The sequence below is a fragment of the Diadema antillarum genome, unplaced genomic scaffold, assembly GCF_040938485.1.
Source record: "Diadema antillarum isolate AM-2024a unplaced genomic scaffold, OU_Dant_1.0 seq00002305_RagTag, whole genome shotgun sequence".
NCBI lineage: Eukaryota > Metazoa > Echinodermata > Echinoidea > Diadematoida > Diadematidae > Diadema > Diadema antillarum.
This window is the reverse complement of record NW_027272927.1, coordinates 1-17,896: the sequence shown is the minus strand read 5'-3', so window position 1 is coordinate 17,896 and position 17,896 is coordinate 1. Positions and strand designations below refer to the sequence as shown.

Here is a 17,896-nt window from a genome sequence, read left to right as displayed (position 1 = left end):
TTTTAGCAATTATTACGTAAATTTGAGGTAAATTACGTTTTGTTTTGTTTTTTTGCTGCAGTTTAGCAATTTTCGGCACTGGCTTCCCCTGTGAAATAACAGTGCGTAGTGCAATGAATGCGTATTCGAGTTGTTGTACGCGCTCCATTGACAAAGTACGCGTTCGGTAATAGGATACCGTTCGGTAATAGGATACCTGACTATACTATTCACTATCACTACTAAGTATGGTCATACTATGAATGTCAGATGTCATACTGCAAAACGAGGAATGTTCACGTGCATTTTGATTTAATAAATTTTGTGAGAGCCAAACTTGTTAGTTGAAGATTCGTAAAATTAAGACGTGTGTGAAAGTTCTTGTCCACACGCAGTACCGGTAGCAAAATTTAAGGTAAGCTGCAAAGAATTTGACCATAAATGTCGCCCGCAGCCAAGATTCAACTGTCGATTAGGCCTACACTGTACATGTGGAAACCTATGCTTTTGCGCACGGCTGAAATTTGGCATATGATGAGGTCAAACCTTGGACAGGTTGCGTTTGCTTTAGATGCAGTCAGCAACAGGGTCAGCATTACATATAAAGGCACTAAAGCCAAAAGGTTCTATCTGGTCAGCATTATTGGTCAGTGATGATACTGCAGTTTAACTGCATGCACAGAAATTTCTAGCAGCACTGACTTACTTTTGTTAGTATACCTATTGACCACCTAATCTACAGATCGACCACAACTTTGCGCAATACCAGCTTTCTTGCGTATAAAATCAAAAGTACGCATGGGGCAGGGCACAATACGCTGGACTATTCGAACCCTAGACATATTACAAATCAAGACACAGGAGGAGGGAACAGGTAATTGGGTAGACTCACTAACGTTAACAGTTTTATTAATATTACTACCTAGGTTAAATAACCTGAGGAAACAGGAGGAAAAAGAAAATTTACATAGAAACTAGAAATGTCGCTATGGCGACTGGTATGCCTCCGCCATAATGCATGATTCTCCTAATAGGTCTATAGTACATGTGGACAATGTGTGATTACATTTTCACAAAATTGGCAAAATATTAAAATGACATGTTTGTCACAAATGTACTGAATGTTTACCTTCCTTGACCTATGTTTAATTGGATGAATAGGAGAGCATGTATTTGGGGATTTAAGAACTTTAACTTGACTTTGACCATTTCATAAGTTTATGCACTGAGTAATTTTCAAGGTATGGAGAAAAAGTGCAATGTCTGTATTGAACAGTAAATTGTTATCATTTTCATCTGGCCTTTGATTTATAAGAGAATCACTGTCAGGCAGAACATACATAAATTCAGCATGTTCTAAGTTTCAAGATAACTTGAGCCACTTCCGAGATATGGAGAAAGAATTAAGTTCAGCACTTTCACTTGATCTTTGACCTTTTGACCTTTGACCTTCTTGGCAAAAAAAAAATCCCAGAGAATCTCTATTGGGTTATACATGCATACATCAAGTTAAAAAAAAAAAAAAGTCCTGCTGGCATTGCATAAATATAAGGAAAATAGTAAAATTTTGAAGTATTGCCCTTGACCTTTGACCCCTGACCTTTGACCCCATGAACCCTAAATTCCCTAGATAACCACTGCCAGTCAGTAGATGCATATATATATATATATACTATGTTCCATGAAGATACCTTGAACAATTTCCAAGATACAGAAAAAAGGTAAAAATTTAAAATTTCACTTGACCTTTTGACCTTTGACCTTTTGACCTCATGACCCCAAACTTTCACCAGAGAATTTTAATTGGGTAATACATGTATACACTAAGTTTCAAGAAAATATCTTCAGGCATTGCATAGATATGGGGGAAATGGTAAAATTTTAAGCATTTGACCTTGACCTTTTGACCTTTGACCGTCATTAGGATACCTCAAAAGGTTTTGGTAGTTACCCTGTCACAAAATTCATTACGGACGGACGGAAGGACGGACGGACGGACGGACGGACGGACGGACGGACGGACGGACGGACGGACGGACGGACGGACGGACGGACAACCTGAAAACATAATGCCTCCGGCACCACTTCGTGGCGGAGGCATAAAAAACAGATAACGAAATGTTAACATGTCTTTGCCATTCACTGTAGAATACATGCTTTATCAAGGAGAAGAGGCGGTTGGTTAAAATGATGAGGTTGCATTGCACCGCCACCGGCACACAATAAAAAAAGATGAGGAAGAAAGATTTGCGGTGACACCATGTGTATACATGTAGTCCTTAATCGGATCGCTGTTTGCAGAAGAGCCTAGAAAGAGGAGAAACGAAGAGGGAAGCGACATATGGGGGTTGTGAGGAGGGCAGAAAGTCAAGAGTGGGAGACAGTAATGGGCTAGAGGTTGAAGTTGCACTAGTGGAGACGGTAGAGAAAGGAACACAGAGAGTGGTAAGGAAGAATAGTGTGAGAATCAAGTAGGATGTTCGGACATCGTTAGAAGGGGAAGATGAAATAGAAGGGAAGAGAAGAGGAAGGAGTTGAATGTTGGAGAATCATGGAGATAGGGGAGAGCAGTAAAGATTCATGAAACCAAGAGAAGAAAAACGAAGTCGGCGAACAGTGTGGCTATGGAATGCGGAATCAATGGAGAAAGGACGAATAATCCCTCGAAGGAAGGGTAAGTAGAGGAGAGATGAGAATATGTTGATAGAAGGGAGATAGAGAGAGAGAGAGAGAGGCGGGGGGGGGGGGGGGGGGACAAAGAAAAGAAGTAGAAAAGAACAAATTGAAATTCAATACGTAAATCAGAGGGAGCTAGTATGATCCTAGAATGAAATGCTGCTGAGAGGGAGAAAAAAAAATTTGGAAAGGAAAATTGATGACAGTTAAGTCCTGAAAAGGTTCCTGTGGGAGAAAAGCAAAAATAAGAAATCAAAATGAGGTTAAAGTAACCTGCCCGAAACGTCAAGTTCCTCGGTTCTCCTAGTTATTCTTATAACTAGATTTCTTGCGCTACTTTCACTAGCACCTTTACTCAGTGTTTCATTTCTCTTTCCTCTCTCTCTCTCTTACACTTTTGTCTGTTTCTACGCTACTTATCTTTTCTTTTCTTTTCTGTTCTCTTCTCTTCTTTCTTCTTTTTGTTTTATTTCTTCCTTCCATACAACCCAACGGTCCTTTTCAGGACCACTACTTAATTTACACATTTCTCCACAGGTTATTTCTCTTGTCTTCTCTCCTCAGGTCTACACTTAACCTCATTTTGATTTCTTATTTTGCTTTTCTCCCACAGGAACCTTTTCAGGACTTAACTGTCATCAATTTTCCTTTCCAAATTTTTTTTTCTCCTCTCAGCAGCATTTCATTCTAGGATCCATACTAGCTCCCTCTGATTTACGTATTGAATTTCAATTTGTTCTTTTCTACTTCTTTTCTTTGCCCCCCCCCCCCCCCCCGCCTCTCTCTCTCTCTCTATCTCCCTTCTATCAACATATTCTCATCTCTCCTCTACTTACCCTTCCTTCGAGGGATTATTCGTCCTTTCTCCATTGATTCCGCATTCCATAGCCACACTGTTCGCCGACTTCGTTTTTCTTCTCTTGGTTTCATGAATCTTTACTGCTCTCCCCTATCTCCATGATTCTCCAACATTCAACTCCTTCCTCTTCCTCTTCCCTTCTATTTCATCTTTCCCCTTCTAACGATGTCCGAACATCCTACTTGATTCTCACACTATTCTTCCTTACCACTCTCTGTGTTCCTTTCTCTACCGTCTCACTAGTGCAACTTCAACCTCTAGCCCATTACTGTCTCCCACTCTTCACTTTCTGCCCTCCTCACAACCCCCATATGTCGCTTCCCTCTTCGTTTCTCCTCTTTCTAGGCTCTTCTGCCAAACAGCGATCCGATTAAGGACTACATACACATGGTGTCACCGCAAATCTTTCTTCCTCATTTACTTCACCATGCAAACCTTCAAACAACACATAAAAAAAGATGTCAATTGCATTTGTCGCTGAAAATTCCGTACACTCGAATAAATTTAATTACTGTCATCTTAACTTGGACTTCTAATACCAGTACGATTAACCCTAGAGGGCGCTCCTTGTACACAGTTATCAGTGCCGTATATTAAGAGAGTCTGGCCAACTGCTAATTTGGACGCCATGTCGTTACTGCGCGTATTACGCGTCACAGGATTAGCGTGTACGCTCAGACGTAACAAAATAACCAAGCCAAGTAAGGGGCAGTTAACAATGGGCATTGCATATGAGCGCACTTCAGTAACGACATGGCGCCTGTAGATCACGGGACCAGCTTTTGACCAATCACAGGCTTCAAAACACGTAAGCCAAAAACCGAGTTGGCCAGACTCTCTTTATATACGGCACTGACAGTTATATACTGTGACGCTTCGCGTTCGGGCTGTATTTCGCAGTTACACTACAGTACGCGTACAAGCTGTTAGAACCTGGAACCATCTGCCAGGACCTGTGGTTGCGATTACCAATAACATTCAGAGAGGCTGCTCTTCCACTATCCAGTCATCCGAGCACGAGTGATGCAGCCTCCTGTTAGTGTTAGTGTTGGGTCACACATGCTCTAAGCAAAGAGGCATGTTTTTTACTATTTAGCCCGACCAGACGCTGTTAGTATGCTGTGCGAATACAGCAACTGGGCTGTGTATAGTTAGTTTTTTACTTGCACTAACTATGCACAGTCACTTTTAATATTGTACATAAGGGGTAGTGACATTTAAAATCATCCTGATCCTGTTCACCATGTCGTCTTTCACTGACGCACGACATTTCTACCAATACCATCCCGGGATAGTTTCAAGGAACTGCTGAAAGGGATTACTACCAAGGTCATGAGGTTCAAGGATGTGACTTTAGTTTATGTAACGAGTCAACAATCGACAACCAACCCGGGCCCCGGGAATGCGGGATATGAATCTGTAACATTAGACCTCTATTTAACCAGGGATGCCAAGTTCAAAAAAATTTTATGAGTGAGATTTTCATGACTCGGCATCTCGGCGAGCGAATGTGCGCGCAAGAGAGGGCGTGGGAGGGGTCACCCTCCTGGCCTCCCACAGTAGGAAGCTTTTTTACAATTTTTAGCTCTTACTGGTGCAATCAGGTGCATACTTAAGTGACTATTTTTTACTTATTTTGAAAGACAAAAGGAAAATATACCTTCAATTGTAACTATCACTTTAATCCTGGAGCTATGCTCCTTATTATGGGCCCAAATTGCAGACTTTGCCCGATGCGTGAGAAAAATGGGTGCCATGCGTGAGATCGTGAGACGACCCCTAAATGCTTGAGTCTCACTCAGAATGCGTGAGACTTGGACGCTTGGTAGCTCTGTTTTAAGTGAAAACAAAGTTTTGGTAAGGGCTTGAGAACCCGTCTAGCACCATTTCATATTTGCTTGCAATATATCGAAAGAGTCTACTAAGAAACTTACCTGGCTGACGCGGTTTGCCGGAATGATAATAATGATGATAATGATAATAGTAGGAAAACCGACTTTTATTCCAGAAGGCTCCAGACTAACTCGGTCTCAGGAAAAATTTAACCCTACTTCAGACAATGCTTGAGTGCAGACGTGGCGACTGAGTACGTACTCAGTCGCCACGTCTGCACTCAAGCATTGCCGCGCCGCCGCGCCTGGCGACACTCACGCCAGTAATCGCTCGCATTTCAGCATTCGCATGGGTCGTTTGATATCGCATTTAAATCCATGATTTTAGATATGATGCCTCAAACCGATTTTGCTCAAATTTCGTGAGTAACTAGGAAACTTGTGAAGCTTTATGGACATAATCAAGCGAATTGCCGCAGTCCTTTCATTTTCGCGTTGCATCGCAAAAAAGCGTGGAGACTCCTTATAATGGGTGCCCCGGGGGTTACTTATAAGGGGGACGGGGTTACTTATAAGGGGGACGGGTTACTTATATTAAGGAGGGGCCCCCCTTGTGAGTGGGTTTCCCGAACTGGTATAGTCAGGTAGGTCTATCCTATTACCGAACGGTATCCTATTAATTACCTAACGCGTACTTTGTCAATGGAGCGCGTACAACTCGAATACGCATTGCACTACGCGCTGAGTGTTATCTCACAGGGGAAGCCAGTGCCGAAAATTGCTAAACTGCAGCAAAAAACAAAACAAAACGTAATTTACCTCAAATTTACGTAATAATTGCTAAAATTTCGATGTTCGTTGTCCTGCGTTAATAAACATTGACCGAAAATACAATGTACAAATTTCCCCATACAGAGGGCGCACGTTCGGTAATACGATACGATTTGCGTCGGTAAAAAGCACGTGAAAAGAGACAACTTTTGTGGAAGGCCAAGGGTTATTTGAAATACGGATTTTTTCTAGAAGTTGGCTTATTTTTCAAGTAATTTCGTTACAGCTAAAGTCATCAGCATTTCAATTAGAATATCTGTAAGGATATTTTTGGCGGAATTATTGCATAATGTTGCCCGTTTGGAGCAATAAAACAAAAATCGTTCGGTAATAGGATACACCTCCATACACACTACATACACTGCACTGCACTCACTGCCACTGGTCACTGCAGCCTGACCGGAAATTACCACGCAGATTCACTCTATAGGGTCTATGTATTCTACGCCTGAGCCGAGCTTGCTACAGAGCAATTAAATTAACAGTTAGAATTACAGAACGTATGCCAGGGTTTTTCTGAACTATAGATAGTCTAAAGTGGGGTCTAGGACCATTGAGACTTTTAACCCTTTCAAAATCAAAAGAAAAATCAGTACAAAATACCTCTTTTTCCAGTCAACTCCACAAAAACTAGAATTTAAACGCCCTCAACTGCGGCGCCGGTTAAGCCACACCGGAAACAATATTACTAACTGGAGGAGAGCGAGTACAGGTAGAGGATTATAGATTTGAGGTGGTAGCGTATGTTACAAACAAACACATGCGCTTGAACCGCGAAGTTTTGGCGCGCCCAAGGCATGTCAATACACACAGGATCCCGAACAACTCGCATATTGCATTGATGAAGATCGCATCGTCGCGCCGTGAATCGCGTGCTATACATTACATGACAGCTATTTACTAGCAAGCGGGATTAAACGGTCAGATCCTTGTTGATTTAGCCAAAGATCCACCTTTGATTTAGCCAAGAACAGCATTACTAGGTACTAGATCTAGTAGTCATTACAAAGTCGACAAATCAATGTAAAATTATCTCTCAGGGTTTCACTAACGAGCGTGGCGTGGGTGTTCCACTTCCAAGCCGTCTTCAGCAGCTGCTGTAGAAGATTATTTTTACCCGTTGTGGTGCGTTGATCTGCTGTAAGCATGGGAATTCACAATCTCGCCAGATTGATCGCTGACTGTGCCCCGGGAGCCATTAGGGAGAGCGAAATGAAAAGTTTATTTGGTGAGTGACCTAATACTGATAGATTCTAAATTAAAACATGTGAGTGGTGACAAATTTCGACAGCATAGACAGTCTGCACTGTCACTGTGAATTTAAATTAATGTTTGTTGAATCAAATCCTGTCATGAAGTATAAAACTTTGTTAAAAGCTAAGATTAAATCATCAGCACTGATCAAGCATTTGAACAAATCAAGTTTAACATCAACGTTAACTGGTTAACTCGTTAGGGGTTTCACTTAGTTTTGTAGAACCAAGACTCTGAGACGGAAAAAAAAATGAAATTTACAAAATTTGAATAAATTGAAGCCAAGGTTTATTATTGTCAACGCACTTACCTATTTAATACTCGTAACTTTCGATGAATAAAATATGAATGACATCATTCATAGTATACAGTGGGAAATCACTGTTAAACCAGAATCGGGGTGGATCCAGGAACTCTGTAGAGGGAGGCGTGTGCGCCCCCATTTTTCTTAAATTCTTTTGTTTTACTTTTAACAAAAAAATAAGGGGGGTGCACGCCCCCGTCTGGATTCGCCACTGGCTTACTGCATCGCAGTAACATTCTAGAAAGATGGGCAGATTTTTATTAAGGCAAACTCTAGGGCTACAGCCTTACAGGTGCTTTTTTTGTTTGTTTGTTTTCAAACTCAGATTTTAGTACTTTTTATATCTCGATCTTTCAACAGGAGCTGTCATGGCTGAATGGTTTCAAGACCATGTGTGTGGATAAGATCGTGGGCATGCATGAACAGTAGGAGAGCTATACAATCTGTATACAGGTTGTAATGTATACACGCATACCCTTTGTTTGCAAGGAAAAGCAAACCTTTTCAGTTTTTCCCGTAAAGTCAAAGAGCAGGGGTAAACAAAAAAAAAAAGATCAACTGATATCTGCCATAGTTTATGAAAGTAAAAGAGGCACATTGCCCTCAAAGAAGATGAATTTACTAATTATAGGGCCTATACTATAGAGTTAAATGGTTGTAAACAAATGTGTGTGTTCGTCTTGAGTAATGCAAACTCTGTTTCTGCATCATACATGTACCACTGTAGAGTTGTCTAGGTGTTCTGCTGAAAGATGTTGCACTTGTAACTCCTAGTTTAATGTTGTACATGCCACCAATATTTGTTTCTCTTATTATGCTTTCAGGGCGCAAGATAGCGATTGATGCCTCCATGTGTATATACCAATTCCTGATTGCTGTGAGGTCAGATGGTTCAGTGCTCACAAATGAGGATGGAGAAACAACAAGGTATAAAAGTATCCGAGACTTATGCTCAATGGCCCGAATTCACGAAGGTGGTTTAAACTTAGACCATGGTACAAATTTAGACCATGATCTAAAATAAGCGTTAAATAGGCGTACCAATACATGCGCGCATCAATGCACGTTTTTTTACTGGATGCCTGTTAGCGTATGCAATCTGTCAATCATATCTACGCAGAAGAAATATACATAAACCATGGTTTAAATTTAGACCACCTTCGTGAATTCGGGCCAATTGGTTTAAATTGTCAAGGCAGTTGTCTGGCCATAGCCACTTTTGATATTACAGAGGTCATTTCCAGACATACTGCCCCAACACACTAGTAATAGTATGATACATTTATGTCATAAGAGCATTCTGATTGCTATATAAGAGTCACATGTTTTTGAACTTTGGTTGAAAATTCCACCATAACTTGTGCTATTCAAGTCTTTTGACCTGTAATTTGATTGGAAGGATTGACTAAGTAGACAGTAATGCTGGCATTGAACGTCAAAGTCAAAGTTCACTAAACTCAAATATTTCTAACCACAACCAGCAAAGAATATTCAGTGTTACAAAGGATTTAAGGACGAATGAACAAATGGTTCTAGGACAGTTGGCCCCTGGACAATTACCCCAGACCCTTCCCCTGAATCTAACCCTTAGAATCCTAACTCAAAGCCTAACTCTAAACTAACTCTAACCTTATTCTTTACTCTAACCCTATCACTAACCAGTATTTAGCCAGGGGGTAATTTTCCTCGGGGGGTAATTGTCCTGATGGTATACAATATTCAGCTCCTGGCCATGATGCTTTTGTATCAGTGATTTTCGTACTTGTCAAGATGTTGGATTTTTTTTTAATCTTCTTCTCTTTTCTACAGTCACTTGATGGGAATGTTCTACCGAACGATCAGAATGGTGGAAAATGGTCTCAAGCCCTGGTGAGTTTACAAATACATTTTGTACAGAAATAAGTACTTCTGTCATCTAACACTGAGCTTTAGTGTAAATGGGGAACATCTACTAGTGCACAACGACTATTATAGGAGGTGTTCGCCTCTTTGCAGATCTTTGAGGCCAAGTAAAAAAAGATAGCAGTTTCTCGTCCGGGTTTTTTGAGCAAGGCGATGAGGGAGGTCCTTACTATTTGATATCTTACTATTTTTTCGAAAATTGTCAAAATGAAAGTAATATGTGTTTCTCGTCCGGTAATTCTGAGAAAGGTAACGAGAGAGGGCTTTAATATTTTCTATATCCAATTTATGAAATGAAATATCACTCTGGTAGCTGTGTTATGAGAGACCAGGTCCCAAGTGTATGTCTTGCCTGCACTCTGTGCATTTTCAAACAAATAGATTATGTACCATACTTGAAATGAAACTTCATGCATGCAGAAATACATTTGCTTTTTCTTTCCACTACAGATGTCAAGGGAAAATGACCATCTTAATACTGGTATTTAGTGTTGTAATGGCATTTCTGATACCAGTTTACTTGCAATTCTGATGTATTGTGCTATTAAATGAAACAGGTATAAAACCTGTCTTTCAACAAAGAATGTACGACTGAAATAAATTCCATGATATTCAAAACACTGCTTTATTCATCGTTGGTGTTTGTGACTTTTTGTGTCCACACATCAGCTGGTATGTGTAGAACTGCATTTCTTCACAGTACAATAATGTAGCACATTCAACTGGAAACTGGCTTGTACAATTGCAGATGGATGTCAAGATAATACTGATATGGCATTATAGCATTAAACATTTAAAGATGTTTCTTCATGTTCTAGAAAGACATTTGATAATCACTCATCATTTGGATGATGAATGATTGTATACCACACTGCAGATGATACGACTCACGGCTGTGTCCATGAATTTACATCGTAAAGAAAAGTATCCCGCAGAAATACGAGACAAACCAGAATCCGTGGAAAAGTTATTTATTTTGTAGATACACCCATTTGATAATTCTACTCTCTCTAAAAAAAGATCGAGTGAAAATATTCACTCTTAAAAGAGTGAATACAAAAAAGAGTGAATTTAGAGTGAAATTGGAGTGAATTTTGAGTGAAAAAGTTCATTTTCACTCAATTTAGAATGACCTCAGGGATCACTCCTAAATCTTCGAGTGATCCCTGAGGTCACTCCAAAATGAGTGAAAATGAACATTTTCACTCAAAATTCTCTCCAATTTCACTCTAAATTCACTCTTTTTTGTATTCACTCTTTTAAGAGTGAATATTTTCACTCGATCTTTTTTTTTAGAGAGTACATTTGCTGGAAAAGCGCATTCATTTTCTCTTCAAAATAGAACAATACATCGCCGTCAGATGCAACGTTTATACAGAGCAGAGTGTACGGGCTTCTACACATTCGAATGTGTTCATGCGTGCGTGCAGACAGCTGACAGACCTGGGGGGCGTTTCATCAACGAGTTCGTCGGGGGTTTTCACCGACGAATTTACTATCAGCCAATCAGACGCAAGGATTTACACTGACAACTGTTAAAAGCTAATGAAATTCTTGGTCTGATTGGCTGATAGCAAATTCGTCGGTGAAAACTCCGACGAACTCGTTGATGAAACGCCCCCCAGGGGGGCATTTCATGAAGCATTTTGTCCGACAACTTGTCGGACAAAATTTGCTTTCAGCCAATCAGGGGGGCATTTCATGAAGCATTTTGTCAGATATTTCGTCTGACAAAATGTTAAAAGCTACTGAAATCTTTGGATCTGATTGGCTAAGAGCAAATTTGTCCGACAAGTTGTCGGACAAAAATGCTTCATGAAATGCCCCCCAGGGGGGCATTTCATGAAGCATTTTTGTCCGACAACTTGTCGGACAAATTTGCTCTCAACCAATCAGATCCAAAGATTTCAGTAGCTTTTAACATTTTGTCAGACGAAATATCTGACAAAATGCTTCATGAAATGCCCCCCTGATTGGCTGAAAGCAAATTTTGTCCGACAAGTTGCCCCCCAGGGGGGCAATTCATGAAGCACTTTGTCTGACAAGTTGTCGGACAAATTGGGCTCTCAGCCAATCAGATGCAGGGATTTCGATAGCTTGTAACAGTCTGTCAGAAAAATATCCGACCAAAATGCTTCATGAAATGCCCCCCAGGGGATGGTACCGGTGACCGACCCTGGACAGCTAGCTACAGTACAGACACGCGTACGCACACTTTGCCAATACGGTGCGGCGTGCGGCACGGCCACTGCACCGGCACCGTACCTTCCGACACTGCACACACATGCACAATCACATAGTCACAATGACATGAAAATGTATACAAACTCGATACAATCCTCACAAGCATTTGTACAGTACAATTCATCTGCTTGAAATATGAGAAACGGGAAAATACGAACAATGCGCGAAATATGCGTGGAATATCAGCGATTGATCGCAAAAATGTTGCCGCTATCGCGTTCACGACGTACCGAGTGCGCTGTACATCACAGCTAGCCCAGGCCCGCCCGCGCGCGCCCATCCAACTGCAGTTCAACAGCTTTGTGGGTCATTCCTTCTTGCCGGCATGCCGAGCTCGACCAAATCGCAGTGTGAAATGCATGCGTTATTACATACGCACTACAGAAGCTACAGCTGTCCTGTACAGCTAAGTAGAGGACGCAAGGCGTAATTAGAAATGAGACATCACGATTGATAGGTGAATTGACGATTTTTTTTTTTTTTCGGCGGCCGAAAAAAAAGTAAATATCAAAAAAGTCGATGCGGCAATTAAAAATCAATGCGGGCGGGGAGCGGGCTGGGACCAGAATTATGAATTTTTGGTATTTTCAGCACCATTTTGAAAATAGTAAATAGTAAAAAAATCGATGCGGCGAACAAAATCGATGCGCGCGAGGACGAGAAACTGGTTTCTTTTTTTACTTGGCCTGATACAAATAAAAGACACTTCAGTTTTCTCAAAAATCAGTGCCAAACCTGTTCCAATACAGCAACACCTGATCGCACTACTCCTCATGTTGGGCTATTCTTTCACATAAAATACTTGAGTCTTGAATTTGTGGCTCCTTTGCACTCTGATACAGTGTTGTATCAGATACTTGCCAGTTTCTCTGGTCAACTATGCAAGAAAATGATGCAAAGTAAGAATGGTTTGAAAGGATGGTCTGACTTACTGATTGTTGCAAGCTTATTATGTCTTTTTGTGCTGATACTTTACAATTATTGTACAAACAAACATCAGAATGATTTACCTTTGGAATCACTCTTGTTACGAGGCCCCATATTGTTTGTGAAATGTGGCATCCGTAAGCTTCTCTTAATGAAAATTTTACACCTAGTTACAATTTTAGATTACTGATGAGTTATTAGGAATGCAAAGAGTAAGGAGACTCAGAAAGTGTAAATACTTGGGTGCCACGACCTTTGGAGCTTATGTGCTTCTCAGACACATACTAGTAGGGGAAGCCAGATTTGGTATAAATAAAGTCCACAGCCTGCACTCCCAAGTTTGCCCATTTTGCAGGTAGCTCTATCACAGATATTGTGAGGACCGAATATAGCTAGAGTGTGATTCCTGCATCTTCCCTCCCATGATACTGTCAGGAGGCACTATACCTTCAATACTGTAAAACACAATCTATTCCCGGCCTGAAAATTTTGCGACTTGGAGCCGACAGCCTTTCTCACAGCATGAAATTATCGGATGGCTACTGGCATTCATAGCATATAGTGTAGGCAAGAACTTACACCTGCATTTTAATTTCACAAATGTTGGCTCTTGCAAAATTTGCGAAATTAAAATGCATGCAAAGATTCCTCGTTATACAGTATCTGACCCTTCATTTTGTTACCACAGTTATGTATTTGATGGGAAGCCCCCCGAGCTGAAGTCGGGAGAGCTGGTGAAGAGACAGGAGCGAAGAGCCGAGGCTGAGAAGGAGCTGGAGAAGGCCAAAGAGCAAGGAGACCAGGAGAACGTGAACAAGTTTGAGAGGCGCCTGGTGAAGGTCACGCAGCAGCACAACGAGGAGTGCCAGAAGCTCCTTAAACTCATGGGGATCCCTTACGTCAAGGTCAGTGGTCCTTTGAAGACCACACCTGCAAAAAGCAGGCATGGCATTCTGTAGATTTAAATCTGATTTCAGATTTTTTTTTCTCAAATCTATACACATTTTGCTTTTTTTATGTATCAAAATCGCCTGAAAATTTTGGTTTCCGATATTTTCAACAAACTTCAATATCATCCCTGAAAAAAAGAACTATGCAATACAAATGCATGTTGACATGTGTTGATTCACGATACCCTCAACATCACTCATGTGGCCAAATTAATATCATAAGTATGTGGTACAATGCATGTATTTGTATAAGTTTTCTAGTGTATTTTTTTTTTCAGTTAACTTGGATATGCCTACAAAAAAACAACTTTCAAACCAAGATTCTGCTGATGACTTCATTTGTCAATCATTGCTAAAGTACTAATACGATTTTTAAAAAAAAGGAAAAAAAAGATTGGCATGCATCTTTTCCTAGACTGAGTGTAAATTGCATGTTTCCATGTTATTATAAATGTGATGAAGAAAAGACATTGCCAGCAATGAAGGGATAGATTGCACCTCTAAAAAGGCAACATATGTTCTAATAGAGCGATGTTTAATCCAAACATCTACAGTCCCCTGGTGAGGCAGAAGCACAGTGCTGTGAGCTGGTCAAGGCAGGCAAGGTTTATGCTGTGGGTACCGAAGACATGGACGCCTTGACCTTTGGATCCTCCGTCCTGCTCAGACACTTAACGGCCAGTGAAGCCAGGTACATTGTTGATATCCATGTTTGTTGGTGCTGCTGCAAATGAATGTGTTTTCACATATTTAGCATGTTTATCTTCTTCTAAAGAAATAAAATGCCTCTGAATGAGAATATGTTTTTTTTTTCCCGTTTTGCATACTTTTTGTGTACAGTTTCCCCATTCTTTTACAAAAATGAACAAAGTATGTATATATTTGGTTTCTTGGTCTTCAGAGCATGTTTTTATGCGTACATCAGTACCGTATGTTTACTTTGTTTTGATTATTCTTTTTTCCTTTTGGTATTTAGAGAATAACAGACCTGTTAAGAAAATGTATAGAAATAATCTACAAATTTGCAGTGTTGTCTTTAGTGTTTGTGTATACAGGAGAGGTTGGATGTATACTTGTAAGATTGCATTGAATTACATACATATGTATATAAAAACTGCAGCATCTTTTGTTTTGATTGTACATTTCCTTTTCAAGTATGTATGCCATACTTGTAATTGGCAATCACATAGTCTTGTATAGGTTGTTCATACTGTTGCTGTACCTATTTGTCTTTGAGTTCTGTTAGTCTGTGTTCATCTTATTTAATGATCAGGATAGATGGACAAGTAGGGTAAAAAGGGAGGCTTTTATAATCAAACATGCAGACACACCCACACACACACCCCTATGTCATTTCAAATTGGTTGTTACCCTCCGAATGTCTAAAGAGAAAAGACTGATATTTTCTCACTGCGTGCATACAGGAAGATGCCCATCCAAGAGTTCACCTATCAGAGGGTCATTGATGGTCTTGGTCTGGACAGGGACCAGGTAAGGATGCCCTTATGCAACACTGCACACTGGCACTGGTCTGATGGTCCAGGACCTGTAAAAATCACTGTCGCACCATTGTCCGAAAGTTATTGGCCAGTAACTTTTCCGGGAATGGACCAGTAGAAAATTTAAAAAACTGGGTACCTACTGGTCCAACAGACAGGTCAGACCAGGATAAAAAAGGGCTTAGTGTACGGCCCTGCCTTATGAATACCGTTGTGTTAAGTAGTCAACAATCCCTTGCATTTTCCTTCCACATGACTCATGCATGATTGATGTAATATTTACTGGCCACTTTAAAATCACGCATGAGAATTAAATTTGACAAAAATCATATTGATCTATCATGTAGCTGAGCCACCATGCAGCTCCGTCTTATTTGAATGTGTTATCATCCATATCAGGCTGTGTCTAAAAGAGCTCATTTTATACTCTCTGATTTTGCACATATTGAAACTTTTTCTCTCATAAACTTTGACTACATAGTTTGTCGACCTTTGCATCCTTATGGGCTGTGACTACTGTGGAACCATCAAAGGCATTGGAATGAAGCGGGCATATGAACTCATCAAGAACCACGGCTCAATCGAGAAGATACTGGCTAAGATAGACACATCAGTAAGTGGTGGAATCATCGGATTACTGTCATTATAAATGAATTCATACAGTAAGGTCTGCACGAGTCGGATGTGGCATGGGAAACAAAAAAAATCACCTTAATCAAAGGCATTGCCAATTCCCCCATGAATGTGTGTTACTATGTAATTAATTTGCGTGTAACATTAACCAGGTCATGCACACACCAGTATTCTATTCAGCCACTTAATTCTGCTGGCAGGGTGCTGAAACTTCATGATCTTGAGATCAAAGGAAGAAAAAAAAATCAATCTTTCTTTAATACTCAGTGGTCTCACTGGGATTACAACCCATGTCAGCTTGCTACATAAAGATCCCCCTCCAGTCAGCCACATATAGTATGACACAAAATAATGACGTTAATGTGTGATGTGGTAACTCCTCAGTGACTGACATTCACCTGACACTCCCAACAAATCCTAACCCCCAATGTAGAGAACTACAGGATGTGAGCTAAAAACAATGACACATATTAATTCCAGTATATTTAGATGTCTTGTTCAGACCTGCCTTATTTCTCTGAAGACATCCTGAAGACTTCATTATCTCCCCGAGTCAAGATAACAGAATATAGATTGTCTCAATGATTTACTGATTATTTTTGCCTGCTGTGATGCATAGCAGCCCGTCAAGATTTGTCCATGCTTCCATTTTTTTATGAGTGCGAAGAACAAACTAATCAGCTTTTTTTTTCCATAGTCTTGTTGCAGAACAAATTAAAGGAGCATGAAAGGACTGTGAGCATGGACGCCAGTTCTTGTTTGTAATGTATAGTTATATGCTTGCATTGAATGTAAGATATGTGGTTGTTGTTCCTTTGTGAAAAGATACCAGTTATTGTGTAACATTGGCAGCAGTGACAACCTCAGTTTAGTGCAGTTTCCCTCTATTATAAAACGTTTGAACTCACTAAGCCAATCTGTCAGATATACTTCAGTGTTTTAAGCTTGTTTTTGCACTTTTTCCCTATAGAAATATGAACCACCAGAAGACTGGTTGTTCAAAGAGGCCAGAGAGTTGTTCATGAAACCTGATGTCACTGCTGGAGATGAAATTGATGTAAGCGTTCACATACTATCTTCATGCTGTGCACTTTAAACAGGATTTAGAAGTAAAACATTTGTATATGTTTCTCGAAATGTTCAAACTCCTACTCCTTTTGTAAACTAAATTGTGCGGATAATATCAGCATTACTTGGTTGTAAAATCAGAGCAAGACTGGAGTACTCTGCACAGTTTCAATGCTGCAAATATCCACATATCTGCATCGCCTCTAGACAGGGATTATGCAAAGTAATGCAGATTCTTTCCAAGGTCAAAAGGTCATTCCCCCCCCCCCCCCCCCCCCACACACACACACGGTATCATCACATCATCAGAGGGTCTGTGTGCAGTTATAGTGACGAATATCCATATAATTCAGATGAATGCTCATTAAAAAATTTGGCTGATTACCTTTAGAGTTTTTGAAGCAATCTTTATTGAAATGTCTGCATAATTCTTATGTAAATTATTGGGAGATGAGTTTATGTAAGGGGTGTTATATTATTTACTCCAAGTTGTTTTTTTTAATGGAGATAGAGAGAGAGAAAAAAAAAAAACATACCAAACTTGCAGCTGTGAATCACATCAGTTTTTCCTTACAAATTTTTTTTGCAGTGTAACACTATCTTTAAATAGCATCTGTCAAAACTAAAGCAGATCCTGTGTTAACTGCTTTTAAATATTGTTAATTTGTACAGTGTGGATTGATGTTAAAATCTGAATATGTATTTTCTTTCCCCTTATTAGCTGAAGTGGACGGCTCCAGATGAAGAAGAACTGATCAAGTTCATGTGCAACGAAAAAGGCTTCAGGTAGGTATTGGTGTTACGTCCAAGACCCATTCATTTGTTGAAATTACTGTTTTGATTGCCAATACTCAGCTTGATAAAGCAGCTTGATAAAGCATAGGTAACTTTGTCACAGGAATTTTAATGATTTTGCTGGAAAGTTTCTTACTCACATA

General features: G+C 40.1%; 1 protein-coding gene across 1 annotated transcript; it reads left to right on the top strand.

Moving 5' to 3' along the window:
* Positions 1-7,312: 7,312 nt before the first annotated feature.
* Positions 7,313-17,744, top strand: LOC139714528 (flap endonuclease 1-like; the record flags this gene model as incomplete). Its single annotated transcript, XM_071626219.1, has 9 exons — positions 7,313-7,405; positions 8,560-8,662; positions 9,545-9,604; positions 13,497-13,713; positions 14,313-14,449; positions 15,183-15,249; positions 15,739-15,870; positions 16,861-16,947; positions 17,680-17,744. Coding segments are annotated over exons 1-9 (950 nt in total), but the record flags the coding sequence as incomplete, so codon positions are not given.
* Between the last annotated feature and the right edge of the window lie 152 nt (positions 17,745-17,896).